The following is an 18,850-nucleotide window of genomic DNA, read 5'->3' as shown; positions in this document are numbered from 1 at the left end:
GAAGAGATTTTCTTTCCTCGTCTCAAGGAGTGGTACTTAGTTTCCCAGGGCATATATAATCTACACTATTCTGGAGTCTAGCAAGTGTGCAATAGTATTGTCTGAAAAAAACAACGTACGTGCCTCAATTAAAAAATATTTTATTGCTAAAAACTGATAATGATCAAGTGTGCCTTCAAGTGAGTCATTTCTGCTGGTGCAGGGGCTAGTCTCAAGGTCGATGATCTGCGCTCCTCTGACGTTATCATTCATTGAGTCCTTAGCCCCAGACAGTGTATCTCTGGCCCTTTAAATAGGGGCGTGGTTTAGGCTCGCGGACCGCCCAAGAGAAAGCGCGCCGAGAGGAGGTAAGCGGAAGCGTGGCCACCGATGGTAGAGTACTGCGCATGCTTGAGGCTAGAGCAGGGGGCGGGGTCACGTGAGTCTGGAGTCCTGGGCCGGAATGGCTTCAAGCTCAGGTAACTAATCTCTTGAGAGCCGGCCATCAGGAGGGGACGCAGAGACCGGTGGTATCCAGGGTGGGAGGACAGCGTGCGGGCCAGGTCGCTGAGCCCGGGTCTTCCCCTCCGCGCGGCAGTGGCGCGGCTTCAGGACCTGACAGGGCAGCCTCTGATGGGCTAACTGGACTGGGGCCACCGGCCAGGCAGGTTGACTCTGGGGCGGAGGGGCGTGTCTTGTGTTTGGCCTGGAACCGGGGCAGGCAAGTTTCCACTGGTTGGTCCAAACCAATAGAGGCTGTGGGGCAGACGCGACCACTCCCCCGACTGTGAGACTTTACGTGGTGGCTGACCCTTCCACCCTCTTCCTCGGGCCGTGTGCAGCCCGCCTACCGCAGTGGAGGTGCCTACCTTACAGGATTGCGGTGCGCTCTTGTGAGGCTGGTTCCAACTCTGCTCTACCTGCAAGGTGTGCCACAGAGTGAGCACAGCAGGTTGAAAGGTGGATCCCTAAAGTAGAAGCCACCGCTCTGCCTTTTCTAGTTCTCCAGGTGTGGCACTTGAGGAAGGAAGGAAACCGGAAGGAAGTTCTGCCTCTGGTACTTTTAACTTACAAGAAGGAAACCCCAAAATGTTTGGGTGTACCAAATGAGGAGGGTAGGATGGGATGGGGTAGACATGGCTTTGGATTATGGGAAGACTTCTCTAAATTAGCAGGCCCCTTTGGTCCCTTCCACTCCCTAGACTAGTTTTAGAATGCACAGAAAAGCTTGTGTCTTCTACACTGCTCATTCTACCATACTCCCTCCCCAACCAAACCAACAAGGAGAGTAAGCATAGATGTTAGCTGTGGTGTTACTGTATTCTAGATGTCTGTGTTTGTGAGATTTCTACATCTGAGGGATGTGTGTGTGTGTGTGTGTGTGTGTGTGTGTGTCTGTGTGTGTGTGTGGTGTGTGTAAGACATGGGTTTGCTTATGTTAGATTTAAGCAGAGTAGGTACTGAATCTTCTGGCAATAACTGGCCTGTCCCATAGAATGTACAGTAAAGGTAAATGGGAAAATTTTCATTTACACTATTGGGTTTCATATGATCAAAGATACATAGTTATATATGAGATAATTCTTTGCAGACCTACTGAACAATAGTATGTTGACTTTTGTTTCTGTTTTCTTTGTATCTGGACCATCAGCAGCAGATGAATTTTTTCTGTCTACCAGAATATTGGGGTATCTTGGTGATTCTTAGCTGTATCCCACTGTTCCATAGACATTTCAACCATTATGACACCAAATGTGAATTTTATGTGTGAAAGTAAATAAAAACTTAATAAAACTTTTGATCTATTTTTAGGTTTCAAAAAGTTTAGATGGCATCTTTTTTTGATCTACAGTTTCAGGTGTTATCTGTACATATTTTTAAGATCAAACTGCTCCATTCTGAACTGAGTCCTGAATTAATGTTTGAATTGTCATCACTCTATATAGACATGATAAAAATGCATTCTGTGCATTGCCTGGGATTTTTCACTGTTATGAATTTGTTAGATTTTACTCTGGTAGCAATCACACTTTTCAAGTTAACGCTTTTTCTGTTACCAGTGACAGAAACTCAATTCAAAGGAGCTTAACAAAAAGATTTATTGGCTCAGAAACCAGGGTAGGGCTAGGATTTCACTAAATCACTAAATGATGTTCTTCTGTGTCTCTTCCTCTCCAAAAGAGGATATCTAACTCCTCAGTCCCCATCTCTGCTTCTCTAATTGCAAGTTTCATTCTATTCAATTATGTAAGTGCATGAAAGATGGACTCCAGACACCTCCAGTGTCACATCATCCAAGCTGTGTGCCCTAGAGAGAAAACTGCCTTCAGTGTTTACAGATTCCAAGGAAGGACCCTGATTGGCCTGAGTGGACTTGAAAATACCATATGCCTGCTCTTCTGGCTAACGCTGATAGGATATTTCATTGGCAGCACCATCAAAATCACATGGTTGGAGTAGAGCAGGAGCACCTTCCCAAAGGAATGGTGGTAAAGGTGCTAGGATATTTTAACCTTTGTTTTTCCCTCTGCATTTCAGCAAGAAGTTTCTTCTTGCCTTTACCTCCCCTCTGCCCACAAAAGAAGAATAAATTTTGTGACTACATTTTTATTGACATCTACCCAAGAGAAATTGAGATGATAATTTAACTAATTGAGGATTAATAAAGAAGGCCACCAATCTACTCAGCCTGTAACTTGTATGGAATCCTGTCTTTTGAACATTTAACAGATAATTCACAAACATTAGTTATGTGTAGAAGAAAAGGGAATATAAATAAGCTTACACAAGCCTTTTATGATTTGTAGGAGGAGACCTTTGGGATTGGGATGGATCTTTGAAGGAAGATTCTTATAGTAGGGACTTATTAGAAGCTGGAAAGAAGTCATTTTTTCTCTTGTATTAATTTCACTCATCACCTCATACACATGTTGATATGAAATTGATACATAATGTTAGTATATATATATATATATATTTATAGTCTTTTTATTCTGTACATTGTGATAGGGAATCAGATCTTTTCTTTTTTTTTTTCTAGAATGGGTGCTACTGTGGGTTGTTTGTGTCTGCCATTTAGTAGTACTAGCTTAATTTAGCACTGTGTATGAGAAGATCTCAGGTACCATTCCTTCCTTCCACTTTTCTTTTTAACATGTATTATTCTTTATATACTTTCTAAGTTTTAAATGACCACTCTTTCTTTTTTTTTAAAATTTTAATTTAATTTTATTTTTTGGTGGTGCTGGGGATTGAACCCAGGGCCTTGGGCACATAGGCAAGCACTCTACCACTGAGCTATATCCCCTGCCCCCACTCTTTTCTTTTAAACAATTTTCCAAGAGAGGAGGAAAAGAAACAGTTTTTCATAGACTTTTTTTAGTGACAGCTGTATGCACTTTGGGCTATTGTTACCTAAAGGGGAAGAAACTTTAGGACCAAGGAAACAACTTATCCCAATCTATAGTGCCATTGCATCTAACACAGTCTGTTTTTGAAGTTCCTGGGTAAGATGAAAATTGATATGCACAAAGTACTCCTGAAAAATATCTTGGAAAATTCAGTACCCTCAAAGTGCCCTGAAAAGTAGTCATATCAAAGACTAAAATATGACTTCTCAGGAAGTCTGACACAGCCAGTGTTTGCTCCACATTGGAGTAGCATGCTGTTTTTATTATTTTTTATATATTTTTAGTTGTAGTTTATTTATTTATTTTTATGTGGTGCTGAGGATTGAACCCAGCACCTTGCATGTGCTAGGTCAGTGCTCTGTCGTTGAGCCACAACCCCAGCCTCTGCTTTTATTATTTTAAAAACAGATAAAGCAGATTCTTGTGTATGAGGCATGCAGAAACAGACAGACTAAAAGGACTGCAGATGTCCACCTCCTTTTTTGTACTTACTGTGAAGCATACAGTTACTAAGTGGAAGTACCTGGCTCTATGTGAATCATTTTTTACTTGTTTTCTATTTCTCTCTCTCTGTACTGAAGATAATAGTTGAATTCCCATAAATTGAACAGATGTGTGATACATTTCTACTGCTTTCATGTATGAGCTAAATTAATGTGAAAGAACATGAAATATTTAAGATTATTGAATTTGTGGCATACTATACATGTGCTAAGTGATCATTAAAAAAAAAAATTATTCTTAGCTGGGTAGTGGCACATGCCTATAATCCCTGCAGTTTGGGAGCCTGAGGCAGGAGGATTGTGTAAGTTCAAAGCCAACCTCGGCAACTTAACGAGACTTTTTCTCAAAATTAAAAACAAACAAACAAAAACAGAATGAGGATATGGTTCAGTGTTTAAGTACCCTTTGGTTCAATCCTGATTATCCCCCTCCACACACACAAAATGATTCTTAGGGATCTAAAAACAAACAAGCTCTTCTAGATGCAAAACAGTGGAACTTGTGCAGATGGGAGGTTTGTTGGAGTAGAGTGATTAATATACCTTATAACAAATACCAAATAATCAGAACTTCTGTTTGAGGCTATGGAAGCCAGTGTTGCTGGGCTGTTTTCATAGGGAGAGGAGGTTGGATGAATAGATCAGTTGATGAGTTTCCATGTAATTAGGCACTGGGAATATGGTGGCGAACATGGCAGATCTGGTCTTCACTTCCTATATGCTAGTAGGGTGGTGGTGGTGGTAGTGGTAGTTCGGACAATAAAGAAATTATGTAATGTGATAATCGTGATAGAAGAGAAGAATGTGTTGGGTACATATTAACAGGGAGTCTGGTCAAACAGCACCACAGATTTATTTATTTAAGAAATAGAATTTTATTTTTATTTTAATATTTTTTTATCTTTTAGTTGTAGTTGGACACAATACCTTTATTTCACTTATTTATTTTTCTTGGTGCTGAGGATCGAACTCAGTGTCTCGTACATGGGAGGCGAGCGCTGTACTGCAGAGCCACAACCCCAGCCCCAAGGAAATAGAGTTTTAGCTGGTAAATATGACCTGTAGTGGTTGACAAGCTTGATTACAGAAAAGTAGAACTCAGTTGTAATTTGGCTTATTATGACACAGATTCCTATATACTATGAGTCAAATAATGTCCTCTGAAGCTTAACAATTACAGGTAATAAAACCCATGTTTAATTTGTAACACAGGTCTTATTCCTGTCTCCCAATTCTGTGTTAGTAAGCAATTTTAAAAATTCTACATAGAATACAAGTTAGTGAACTCAGTGATGTGGAAATACAACCCCATTTTTATTGCATAGTTGGGGAGAAAAGATATAGTCATATGGTAAATCAACTAACAAATCAAATTGAGAAAGTAGAAACCTAATAGAAGTTAACTCTGTATTGTATTCTTTTCTTCACAAACCAACCACAAGCAAACCAAAGAATTAGAAGAGAAATACTTGGATTAGGAGGGCCAGAAAGGAAGCTAACATATTACATTGTTTCCATATCATGTTTTCATGAAGAAAGCATCAAGCCAGTTTTGAAGAAGACATGCTTAGCCAGGTGTGGTGGTGCACACCATTAATCCCAACTAGAAATACTGAGGCAGGAGGATCACAGTTTCAAGGCTAGCCTCACAAATTGGTGAGACCCTGTCTCAAAATAAAAATAAAAAGGCTGGGGATTCATCTCAGAGATAAAGCATTCCTGGGTTTAGTCCCTAGTACCAACAGCCCTAAACAACAACAACAACAACAAAAAGACATGCCTTCTGGATTGGGCTATGGTCAGGGAAGGAAGAAGTGATTGGCAAATCCCATCTGAACAGTGCCCACAAGGAATGAAGGAACTTAGACAAATGTAGAGGAAAAGGAAAGAGCAGGTGAATCGACTTAAGATGACATGGAAGGAAAGTGGGAGCGGTTCATGAAGGATTCTGACTACATGTAACTAGTTGTGAAGGAAGGAGGAAGTAGAAAGGTCAGATGTCTGGATCCATAATCTCAGAATTTGGAATTTTATCCTGTAGGCACCAGGGATCTTTAAAAAAAATGAAACTAACATATTACATTGTTTCCATATTATATTTTCATGATATCTTTCTGTCACAATGTAGTAAATTTTTAAAAATCTGATTTCCCTGTGATATGAAAATTATCTTTTTTTTTTTTTTTTTTTAAGAGAGAGTGAGAGAGGGGAGAGAGAGAGAGAATTTTTAATATTTATTTTTTAGTTCTCGGCGGACACAACATCTTTGTTGGTATGTGGTGCTGAGGATCGAACCCGGGCCGCACGCATGCCAGGCGAGCGCGCTACCGCTTGAGCCACATCCCCAGCCCTGAAAATTATCTTATAAGGACATGATTAGAAGGAAAAGAATGTCAGAATGTTAAACAGGATCCTGGAACTTGAGAACAGCTGGGAATGTTTGTCAGTGTAAAAAACTGGCCAGAGTTCCATATTGACCTAGTCCATTATAGGTCACATTCTAGAATTCTTACTCAGTCAGCTAGTGTTATAATGGGGTCATTACTGTTTATATGGGACATGTCTTTTTAATGGTCCTTTATTATTAATTAGTTGTGAATTACCCTATTAATTCAGAGGAAATAACCTTGGGAATTATTAGGATGTCAGATAATCTTAAGTCTGGACTATTATTAGTTTAACTGCATCCTTGGTAATAATGATTTCATGGCATACATTTCCTATGAGATTAATCTGTTTTCATTCTAGGAGAGACTAAAAAATAGTCATGTAAGCTATTGTGTTGTCTGCAGGTCTTGTGTAGTATGGCATTCCCTTAACTTTAAAAACATTGGGTCGTCTGGTGATTGGGTGAAGAACTCGTTGTAGAATTCCATCTCAACAGGAAGAGATGAGTAGTTCAATGTCAACCTTTGTACTGGGACAGTTCTTAAGTGATATCTGAAGCAGCATCTGCATCAAATGTGTTATATTAAGCATCATTTATTAAGCATTTCATCATTGGTCTGTATGTTGGAATGAAGAGCTTGCTCAATATGTATGAGTGCAACACCAACTGATAAGGGAGGTGTTAGTATTTCAGAATGTTGGAGATGTGGTCAAAAACAAATTAATTGAAGTTTGCATATTCATTTCCTATTGTTGCCATAACAAATTGCACAAATTTATTATATTTATACAACACAGATTTATTATATTATGGTTTTGTAGTTCATGTCTGGCTGACACCTATCTCAACAAAAGTCAAGGTGTTAGAGCAGGGCTTTGGTCCTTTTGGGAGGCTCTAGAGTTCATTTCCTTGTGTTTTTTTTTTGTTGTTTGTTTGTGTTTGTTTTTGTTTTTGTTTTTTGCAGTTTCTAGAGGTTGCCTATGTTCTTTGGTTCTTGGCACCCTCAAAGTCTGCCATATAGCAGAAGCTGACCTTGCTTCTCTTGATACATTACTTTCTCAGGCTCTGTGACACTCTTCAGTCTCCGTCTTCTACTCTTAAGTACTATATGATTATGTTTGGCCCCCCACATGAATAATTCACAATAATCTCTGCATCTCAAAGTCCTAATTTAATCACACTTGCAAAATCCCTTTTGCCATGTAAAGTAACATATTCACAGGTCCAAGGAACTAGGACTAGCATCTTTCGACACTGTCATTCTTTCTACCATAGGTGCAGCCATAGCTCAGTTAATTTCTGAAAAATTCACAGAAGCTGCTCTAGTGATCTGTTCTTTAAAAACAAAATCTGAATAGGGTAACTTCAGGTCTATTTGGGCTAGAAAAATTTGCTAACAAGAAGAAAGACAAAGCTGCTCAAAAGTGACTAAAGAAGAGCTAAGGAAGACGATATGGTTGACTTCAGTGATAAGGTATAGACCAGTGTTGATGTGAAAAAAGACCAAAATGTGGATTTAGAATGAGTTAGCAGTATAAAACATTTCTCAATATCACAATTAAAGGTTTTTATTAAGTGTCTTTGATGACTTTGCTGGGGACTACACTAGTGTTAAACAAACCATCATTCAGCTCATGAAGAAATTGCTGATGTGACATCAGAAGAATCTGTAGGATACACTTAGCACTTTTGGTTAGACCTTTACAGAAATACTTGATCTTGTTTTGGAGTCTTTAACTTTAGAAGAATTTGGAAATCTTGAGGAAATTGTAAATGATAATAGCTAATGTTTCTTAAAAATTATTGTGTGGCCAGGTATTATTCTAAATGCTTTACAGTCATTATATCACTCATTCATCATGGTAGCACTGCAAGATAGGTAGCTGTATTCCTCAGAGTCAGGACTCTTTGAGTTGTGACCAAAAGTAAAAAGAAAAAAAAAGTGTGGTAGAGTATATAGATTTATGTAACCAAACTGCCAGAAGCCTATGAGTAGAGCTAACTTCTTGGAAGACTAGAATCTGAGTCTTGTTAATGTCAGGATTCTCTTTCCTCCTTTTCTCTTTTAAAACATTGATTTCATTCTAGGGAATCTGTATCTAGAATATAAATTCTGTCAGTAGAAGTGGGCCTCCAGTGATAGATGCTTTGTAGGTGTGTAGTTGATAGGTGTTCGATTAGTGACTTCTTTTTTTAACACAAGAGTGTTGGGTGGGCAACTAGGGGCTGCTCAGTTTAGAGAACCATGGAAATTATTCTTCCTTTTCAGTTCCATTTTAGTGAATGCTGATGAAGGACTCTGTCTGTATCACATTCTCCCTTTTACTAGGGGAATTTTGACTGGAGCCTACACATAAAGTGTATAGTTTAAGAACAGCACCTCATCTCCTTTTCTAGGAGATGAGTGAGGTGCTGTTCTGAGCAGACAACACCAATTTCCACACTTGTTCCATTTCACAGATGTAGGAATAAAGGGATTCGGAAAGGGTAGCCAAATTGACCAAGATCACTGATAGGAGCTGGTAAAGTCTAGATTCAAACCTGGTTTTAGTGGCCTGTTTGGATTGTGTTCTTTGCTCTTTGTCGTAACATAAGTAAAAGGAGCTCAGCGAGGTAAAGTTGGGAATGGAGTAGACATCCTGTGACAGAATGATATTCTCTCTTTCTTCAGGGAATGCTTGATTTCTTGATACTTCAAGGAATGTTAGTGTTCATAGATGCTGAATTGTTATTTGGTCTTAAAATGTCTTAACTTCAGAAAGGAAATGAAAAGAACCAGAAAAATATTGTTTTCATTTCTGAGTTACTTTGAAAGATAAATGTGAAGCATTAAGCATTTTAAATTATTAAATTATTTAAATAAAAGTTTTTTCTTTATGCTTATTTCCTTAAAGAACTGTAGAAGAATAAAACTTTTAATAACTGTCCTTGAGAGCCACTGACTGGGAATTATATATGTTTGTGAATAGTTCTTGAATAATTATAGCTGTTTTGCTTAATGGGACTATCAAAAAGTAATTTGTCATGAACCAATTCAGTCTTCTTTGAAGAAAGGCATATAAACATTAATACTGCTATCTCGCTTGGTTCTTTGCTAAGGAATAGTACATTTAGTACTTGATATTGAAAAGATAACTTTTAGGGCTGGGGATGTGGCTCAAGCGGTAGCGCGCTCGCCTGGCATGCGTGCGACCCGGGTTCGATCCTCAGCACCACATACCAACAAAGATGTTGTGTCTGCCGAGAACTAAAAAATAAATATTAAAAAATTCTCTCTCTCTCTCTCTCTCCTCTCTCCCTCTCTCTTTTTTTTTTTAAAAAAAAGAAAAGATAACTTTTAAATGTTGCCAGATACAGAGTACCCTCAGTTACGTCTTCTAGGAATGTATTGATGGCATGTGCTTTGTAGGACAGAGCATTGGTTTATTTTCTGAACCATGTCAAAGAAATTAGTATACATTTGGTACTAGAAAAGTTAGCTTCAGCTCTTGAAATATCAGTTTTCATGAATCTACATATTTCTACATGGTAGTTATTAATTTCTTTTAATATGATAAAAATGAAACATTAAAAAAGGGAAGTTATAGGTGCTAAAACAATGAACCTCATTAGATAAAATTATTAGTGAGTTTGGGGCACGTTACTTAAAAGCAACTAATCTTATTTAGCTTTTATTTTATATTTTTCACAGTGCTAGGGATTGAATCAGTGCTTTGCACATGCTAAGCGAGTACACTGCCACTGATGAGCTACATTCCCAGCCCGTCATTAACTGTAAAATATTAAGTTATCTCAATTGCTGAGTTGTTGCCAGTCCTTTTTTTTTTTTTTTTAACTTTAAGGAATAATGAACCCTATGAAGGGTACACTTTGGGCTAAGGGTTAGTGGTAGTAATCCCCCAAGCGCAGTGTGTAGTTTGAAGAAGCTTTGCACTGAGATATGCTGGTTGTACTACCCCCCATCCTTGGGGGATACCTTCCAAGATCCCCACTTGATGCCAGAAATTGTGGAGAGTATTGAACTATGTATACTGATCCCTCAGTGTTCATGGGGGACTGATTCCAGGATCCCCCAGCTAACTGATACCAAAATCTGTGGACACAGGGGTCCCTTATATAAAATAATGCAGTATTTGCAAATAACCTACACACATCCTCTTGTATACTTAAGTCATCTCTAGGTAAGTTATAATGCTTATTAAAATGTAAATTCTCTGAAAATAGTTGTTATATTGTTAAAGGAATGATGACAAGACAGAAGCAGATTTTTAAAATTTACATATTTGATCTGTGGTTGGTTGAATCCATGGATGCAAACCCTGTAGATATGGAGAATCAATTGTACATACAAACATATGATAAAGTTTAATTTATAATTAGGCACAGTAAGATTAATAACAATAACTAATAATAAAAGATAACAACTATAATAATATGCTGTGATAAAGTTATATGAATGTAGTCTCTTGTTCTCAAAATATCTTATTTTACTCTACTCATCCTTCTTGTGATGATATGATATGGTACAATGCCTGTATGATGAGATGACATGAGTTGAATGATGAAGCAATTATCACACATTATGGTGATAAGCTTTGTTGTTTAAGGTGCAATCGCAAAACTACTACAGATTTCTTTTTTCTTCTTTGCAATGTCATAGATAGAAGATTCGTTATTACTGTAGTTCTTAGTGACCTTAGCATATTTGTTGTTGTTCCTTATTATGTCAATAACTTTTATCTTCACTTAAAGGATGCACCTAATGGCTTCTCTTTGGCATATTCAGGTTGCCAGCATCACAACTCTTGTTCTTTGGGGCCATTATTAAGTAAAATATGGGTTCCTTTGACAAAGCATTGCAATTCTGTGATAGTTGATCTGATAACCAAGACAAGTACTAAGTAACTGACAGGTCAGTAGTGTATGTACTGTGGATACACTGAACAAAGGAATGAGTCACATTCTCAGTGGGATAGGGCAGGATGGTGCAGGGTTTTTATTGCACTATCCAGACAGCAAGCAATTTAAAAACTTACTATTTTTTTTTTTTTAAACTGGGGATTGAACTCAGGGGTACTCAACCACTGAGCCACATCCCCAGCCCTATTTTGTATTTTATTTAGAGACAGGGTCTCACTGAGTTGCTTAGCACCTCAGTGTTGCTAAGGCTAACTTTGAACTTGTGATGCTCTTGCCTCAGTTTCCCAAGCCACGAGCATTACAGGCATGTGCCACCACTTCCAGCCATGAATTCTTTATTTCTGAAAAATTTCCATTTAATGTTTTCAGATCAAAGTTGACTATAAATAACCAAAACCACAGAATGTAAAACTGGATAAGGGGAGAATACTGTACTGTGGAAAACACCTAGATTAAGGGCTGGGGTTGTGGCTCAGTGGTATAGTGCTCCCCTAGCATGGATGAGGCCCTGGGTTCGATCCTCAGCACCATATTTAAAACACACACACACACACACACACACACACACACACACACACACACACATTAATTAATTAAATATATTGTATCCAACTACAGCTAAAAAATAAATACTGAAAAAAGAAAACACCTAGATTAAGAAACAAAATTACCTTTATTTTTATTATTATTACTGTAACCTTGTTTCTGTTTTCATATTTTTATTTAATTCTAAATTGGCACAACTAAGTGGATTGAAAAAAATTAAGTCTCATAGCCTAATTGCAATACTACCTCAAAACTTTGAAAAGAATATTTAATATTAAATTATTAAACTTATACAGATTTTAAAATACATTTTTAGTTTTCAGAAATGATAATTTTACAAGTATACCAAATTATCTGTGTTTTTGATAGATCATAGGGTTCTGTTGTTTAGAGCTGTGAAATATTTAAAAAAGGTAAGCATGTCTAGTTTTCTTTAGTATTTTATTTTTTCCTGAAAAAGTCCATGTTTCTCTATGACTGTCTTTCTTTATAGAAACCTCTGGTAGAATGTGTAGTTATTTTATCCTGGGGTCTCCTGTAATATGTCCGAACCCTTAGGTATGTTAGTGTTGTATTAACTAACTAGGTCTGTGTTCTTGGTGTCTGTACTAAGTTCCCTGAGGCATCTGTGGCCCCATGTGGATGCCAACCACAAAGCTGGTCTATATCCTTATCTCCAGGGGAATGAAGAATTACCCTGAGATTTGGGAACATGAGGAAGGTATTAATTGTAGCTCTTGGAACAATTGTACCTTCATGCTATTAGACACATCAATCTCAGCCATACTAATTCATGACTGCCACTGTAACCAGTTTCATAACTTTGAGTGGTTATGACCTAAGGACCACTTCCCAGGCTCCTTGAATCAGAGTTAGTTGTTCCTTTTTTATGCTCTTGTGGGAACCCCTCCCCCCCATATTTTACCCTGTACTTCAGTGTCAGTTTTTCTTTGCCTATAACCAGATGACTGAGTGAGGTCTGACCAAGTAAGTCTTTGGAATGTCCAGTTGACAAATCTAAATGATACTTTTCTTTTTGTTTTAAAAAAGAGATTCAAATCATTGCACTCTAAAGCCAAAAAGAAGACGAATACTTGCTTGGATTGGTTGAATACATTTATAAAAAGTAAATATGGAAAATGAACCAGACCATGAGAATGTGGAACAGAACCTTTGTGCCAAGACTACTGAAGAAGAATTGAATAAGTCTTTTAATCTAGAAGCTTCACTTTCAAAGTTCTCTTACATAGATCTGGACAAGGAACTGGAATTCAAAAATGATCTGGTAAAGTTTTAACTCTTGTCAAGTGATGATTTTAATCAAAGTGTTGGTTAGAGAGTACTCTATGACCCAGATATTCTTAATCTGTCTGTGGACAGTTTAATGAGATACTGTGACTCTTTGTGTGGTCCATTGCGGTGGTTAGAATGATATTCTCGTTGTCATTTGATCTTCAAAGTTCTCACAGCAACATGACAACCCATTTTATAGGTAAAAATTCTGATTTGCAGCTATATTAAATGACTTTTTAAGGTCATAGAGCTAGTGGTAGGTTTAGAATTCTTGTCTGACACAGCAACTTTTTCCCCCCATTGGTTGAATATTATATTAACGAGCCTCTACCACTGTATTTAATGATAAGTTTCTTGAATTAATCATCTCACATAATTTATGAAATAACTAAGAAACATGGTGTCACATTTTTGCATGTTGCTTATGACTTAGGAAATTAGTTGTTTTATCATGTTTCACAAAGCAGGTGTAAAAGTCCTACAGCAAAGCTTTCTGGAACAGGCTGTCATGATGGTGCAGTCTGTCCATACATGTCCTTGATAGTCACTGAATGTATAGATAGGAAAGGTGACAGTTTTGTAACATTTTGATTTTACCCTTCTTGTCATGGATTACTGAGTTGACTGATCATGGTACTTAGTTTGTTTTTTTAATTGACAATGGTTCTAATAAATTAAAACACCCTTACTATGATAAGGGGAAAGGCATCATTATGTGAGCATTGTTTTTTTTTTCTTTATTTAGATTGATGACAAGGAATTTGATATTCCTCAAGTTGATACTCCTCCAACACTGGAAAGCATACTGAATGAGGTAAGAAAATACTAATGATCACTGTTATTTTGTAGTATTGATTTTAATACTTTTGGGTTAGTTTGATGTATCTAGATTTACACTACCCAATATAGTAGCTGCTAGTCAAATGTGTCAATTTAAAATTTAAATTGATTACAATTAAGTAAAAATTCAATTTCTCAGCTGCACAAAGCGCATTTCAGGTCTTAAGTAGTCACATGTTGTACTCTAATAGATGGCATGGGTATGGAATATTTCCATCATTGCAGAGAATTCTGTTGGACAGCACCAATCTAGATTGTGAATTTTTTAAGGGTAGAAACCATATCTTGTTTGTCTTTAGTTTCTGTGTCCAGCACAATGTCCAACACTTGGCAGAGTTAAAAAATATATCTTATTAGGACTGGGGCTATAACTTAATGTGGTAGAGGGCATGATTAGCTTGTATAAGGCTCTGGGTTCAGACCCCTGCACCAAATAAATAAATGAATGAATATAAATACATATTTTTCTTTTCCTAAGTGAATTGAAATACTAAATTTATTTTACTTTTAAGATTCGATTATGTACTCATAATGATTAGTTATCTCTATTGGTGATCATCAAATAGCTCATCCTCTAACACTAAAGAGCATTTTGCAATCTTAAAGTGTGCTTTATCACTCTTCTATACGAAGGACACAAATGTTCTAGTATTTATTTTATGAAGAATGTGTTTATTAGGAAGTTTTTTAGCTTTGAAATGGTGTTATTCTTTACTGAATTGGCAGATCAAAGGGATTTATAAGAGTACATGGTCAGTGACAATATGTCTGTTGTTATGTACTATTAACAACTCTTCAGCTCAGTCTTTTTGACCTTTTAAAAAACTTTCTTAAGACTTTTCTTAGAGGTTTCAGCTTATAATTTGGGAAAGACTATATGTATAAATCTATTTCAGATCTATAGTTTTGTTTTCCAAAAGATGAGGATGCAACTGTTCCCCAACAGAAATGCCCACTGATAACTGTATCTCTGAATGGATTGGAGCTGTCTGTATCCCTTCTTTACCTGTACTTTTAGGGTTGTAGACAATACTTCGAAGAATGTAAACTACTTTCTTTGTGAATTGTATCTTTTATGGCTTCCATTTCTATTTTCTACATCAGATTGATGTGGCTGTTACTTTGAATTTATTTTAACTTCAAAATGTTCTGTATAGTCTATATTGAGACTTAAGCAGTTTTATTTTTAACAAAGGTGGCATTGGACCCTGAAAGAGTATCCTGTTACAGTGAAATGTTCTTTATTTATTACTTTCTAATATAGGGAAATCTTTTCATTTAGAGATGAGAAGATTTAGTCAGTTTTGTTAACATGGTCTTAATCTCATTCTGATTTTAATTATCTTACCAAGTGTGAAGTGAAAATAATTTTGGAAGACTGTATATAATGCCCTATTTGTACATCTTTATATAATGTTGGCAAAGAAAATAATGCTCATATGAATAAGACTGTAGTTCATACTGAAGACAAACTGTCCTTGGACACCTTCTTATCTCTGAGTAACAATAAGTACTGTCATTAGTGGTTTACTGAGAAGATAATACAGTTATCATCCAAAGTGTAATTTGGTGGATGGTGTGTTTGGGGCATGGTGTTAGATGCTGGGCTTATTAAGTGCTATATGACTGTGTCCTTGAGAGAGAAATGGGATTGGAAATTGGCCAGCCTTTAAACCTCCAGGGAGCTCGGCAGGTAGGTAAGTAAAAGAAAAGATAGTTTCAATTGTAGACCATTATAAGACTATAGGGGAGGACAGTATTAAAGAAGATTAGTTTAAAAAATGAAAGGAGCAGAAATGTAAATAAGTCTTTGCTCTAGGATATGCAGATGCCTGTGTTCTATAATGTTCATTAATACTAACTTGAAGGGAGGCTGGAAGAAAAAGACATCCAAGATATTTTAAAAAATTAAAAGGTAGAGATTACCAAGACATCCTAGATCTAAGAACTTAGATCATGAAATAATATTGCTAGGCCTGTCATTCTTTGAAACTCTGTTGTCTCTGAGGTTTTTAATTTTGAAATTCTATTCTTTAACCATAACCTCCTCCTACCATTTCCTTACTTCCATTAAACTTGTTCTTTGACTTCATCAAGACCAAGTCTCTTGATGCTTCCTAACCTCCTAGTCTCAGAGTGGTCCTGGGTTTATTTTGATCCTACTTTCTGATTGTACAGGCAGAAATGTCTTCTTGAGCTTTTTATTGAAGTATAACACACATACAGAAAGGTGCACAAATCATAAGTGTACAGCATGGTAAATTTTTCACAAATAAAACAGCCTTTGTAACCTGAATTCAGATAAAGAAGTGAAACATTACCAGCATCCCAGGCTCTTCTTATATTCTGTCAGTACCCAACCCCAGAGTAACTACTGTTCTAACTTTTACCATTGATTGGTTTGCCTGCTTTGAACTTCATATCCATGGGATAATGTACTTTTGTGCACATACATGTGTATACATGGAATATATACTCTAGTGTGTCTGACTTATGTTTTTAGGTTTATTCTTTTTTTGGGGGGCTAAGGGGGTTACCAGGAATTGAACCCAAGGGTTCTTGACCACTGAGCCACATTCCCAGCCCTGTTTTGTATTTTATTTAGATATAGGGTCTCACTAAGTTGCTTAGAGCCTTGCTTTTGCTTTGGTGGCTTTTATCTCTCAATTCTCCTGCCTCAGCCTCCTGAGCTGCTGGAATTACAGGCATGCGCCACCATGCCCAATTCATATTTTTGTATGCACCATGCCCAATTCATATTTTTGTATGTAATTGTTTATTCATTCTCATTGCTGTATAAAATTCTTTGTGTATATTACATTATGTATTCATTCTACTTTTTTTTTTTGTACCAGGGATTGAACCCAGGAGTACTTAACCACTGAGCTATATCCCCAGCTCGTTTTTTAAATTTAATTTTGAGACAGGGTCTTGCAAATTGCTTCCAACCTCCCTAAGTTGTTGAGACTAGCTTTGAACTTATGCTTCTCTTGTCTCAGCCTCTTGAGCCTCTTGGGATTACAGGTGTATACTACTATGCCCGGCAGAGAATATTCCTATTCATGGATTTTGGTATATACACACATGCATACACACAAAAAAATTAAAAAAACATGCATTACATATTACTTTTAGGCACATCCTTAGGATAATTGGTAAGTCATCAGGTATAGTTGTATTCAGCTTTCATGAGTGCTGCCACCATTTTTTTAAAGTATTTGTATCAGTATATACCTCTGGGAGCAATATATAAGAGTTCTGATTACTGCTTACATACTTGTCAGCTTTTGAATTTTTCTTTTTCACTTTGGCCTTTCATTTTTACAGGTGTATAGCATTATCATATCATGTTTTTAATTTGAATTTCCCTGAAAACTAATGAAGATGGATACTTTGACATGTGTTTTGGCCTTTTGGATATCTGTTTTACAGATTTTCCTTAGTCCAGTTAATTCTCTTGAGGTTTTTTTTTTTAAGAAAGTGGTTTAGGGCTGGGGATATAGCCCAGTTGGTAGAGTGCATAAGGCCTGCATTCAATCCCCAGTACCACAAAAAAAAAAAAAAAAGAAAGTGGTTTATTATATATGCTAATAAAAGCCCTTTATTAGAATTTAGATATATTTATTGTAAAAATCTTCATTGGTTCTATAAGATACTTTTTTTACTATACTAATGTGTATTGATGAACAGAAGTTCTTAATACAGTTCAACTTATTAAACTTTTCCTTTATGGTTAGTTTTTATGTGTCATGTATATGGAAATTTTGCTAATTCCAAAGGTCATGATAATATTATCCTATTTTGTCCTAAAATTTTTATTGTTCCACCTTTCACATTTAGATCTGTGATTCATCTAGAATTTTGTGTGTGTGTGTTAGTGTGCAGAGTCCACTAGCACCATTTACTGAAGGGAGTATTATCTGTGGTGTCACCTATGTTATAAGTCAGGGGATTATGTGTATGTGGACCTGATTCCATTGGTATGTCTATGCTTCCCCCAACATTACATTCTAATGCTTGACCCTTTATAATAGGTCTTGATATCTGTTTTCCAGCTTTGTTATTCTCCTAGAGATTGCTTTGCTTATTCTTGATCTTTTGCATTTCCACTCAAGTTTTAGAATCAGTTCATTGATTTACATACACGTAGATACACACAAATTATCTGAAATTTGATAAGAGTTTGTAGATTTTACATGTCAGTTTGGAGAAAATTGATTACTATGTGGTAGTAGCTTTAAATTCGGTCTTGACATCCTGAATTCTTTTATTTTCTTTACTTTTTCTTTCACTTATCCTATAAGCCTGGCTTAACTTAGCTAATCTATTTTCCTTAATTATGTCCCCAGGCTGCTTTAGAAAATCAAATAAGGTTTTAATTGACTTTCTTGCTTAAGACCTTGGTGTTGCAGTTCTTATTTTTGAATTATTTCCTTTCTCTTTTCCTACAGCAATTGTTTCAATCTTTTATAGTTCTCAAGTAACATAATCTGTCCTTGCCAGTGCTAACCCTTTTCTTAGCAGACTTATGTGCAGCGATATCTGAAAAGAAGTTGTAAATAAAGACCTAAACCTGAACAGAAACATTGGTACTAAAAACAGATTTTGTAGTATTTTTAGCATAATATGGTTCTTAAAACCTTAGGTATGGACAAGGTTAATCAAATACAAAGTGTGTGAAGTGGGGAGAGAGCTAAGACTGTAGTTTTGGGGGAACAACAGCTTTTAAAGTTTGGCTGAGAAGAAGCTAGACAACATGATTGATAAGAGTCCATATAAATTGGAGAAGAACCAGGAAAGAGAGATCTAGAGGAGATCGAGATCAACCAGCTCAAGGGGAGAGAAATTTTTAAGAAGTAGGGAATGGCCAACAAGGTTAAATAGTGCTGGAGGAGAAAAATCTGCTAACTGAAAATAGGCAAGTAGAATTGACTATTACCTTCATCAAGGTTAGTAATCAATAGCTTAGA

The 18,850-nt window shown here is 36.6% G+C and overlaps 1 protein-coding gene across 1 annotated transcript in view; it reads left to right on the top strand.

Moving 5' to 3' along the window:
- Positions 1-412: 412 nt before the first annotated feature.
- Positions 413-18,850, top strand: part of Vps8 (VPS8 subunit of CORVET complex) — a 253,801-nt gene continuing 235,363 nt past the window's right edge. The window contains exons 1-3 of the mRNA XM_077795024.1: positions 413-458; positions 12,798-13,032; positions 13,786-13,854. Coding sequence (XP_077651150.1) covers positions 12,880-13,032; positions 13,786-13,854 — 222 coding nt within the window. The 5' untranslated portion in view covers positions 413-458; positions 12,798-12,879. The remainder of the gene's footprint in view (positions 459-12,797; positions 13,033-13,785; positions 13,855-18,850) is intronic.

The sequence above is a fragment of the Urocitellus parryii genome, chromosome 2 (assembly GCF_045843805.1).
Source record: "Urocitellus parryii isolate mUroPar1 chromosome 2, mUroPar1.hap1, whole genome shotgun sequence".
NCBI lineage: Eukaryota > Metazoa > Chordata > Mammalia > Rodentia > Sciuridae > Urocitellus > Urocitellus parryii.
Note: the sequence above shows the minus strand (reverse complement) of the source record. Positions and strands in the feature narration are given on the sequence as shown.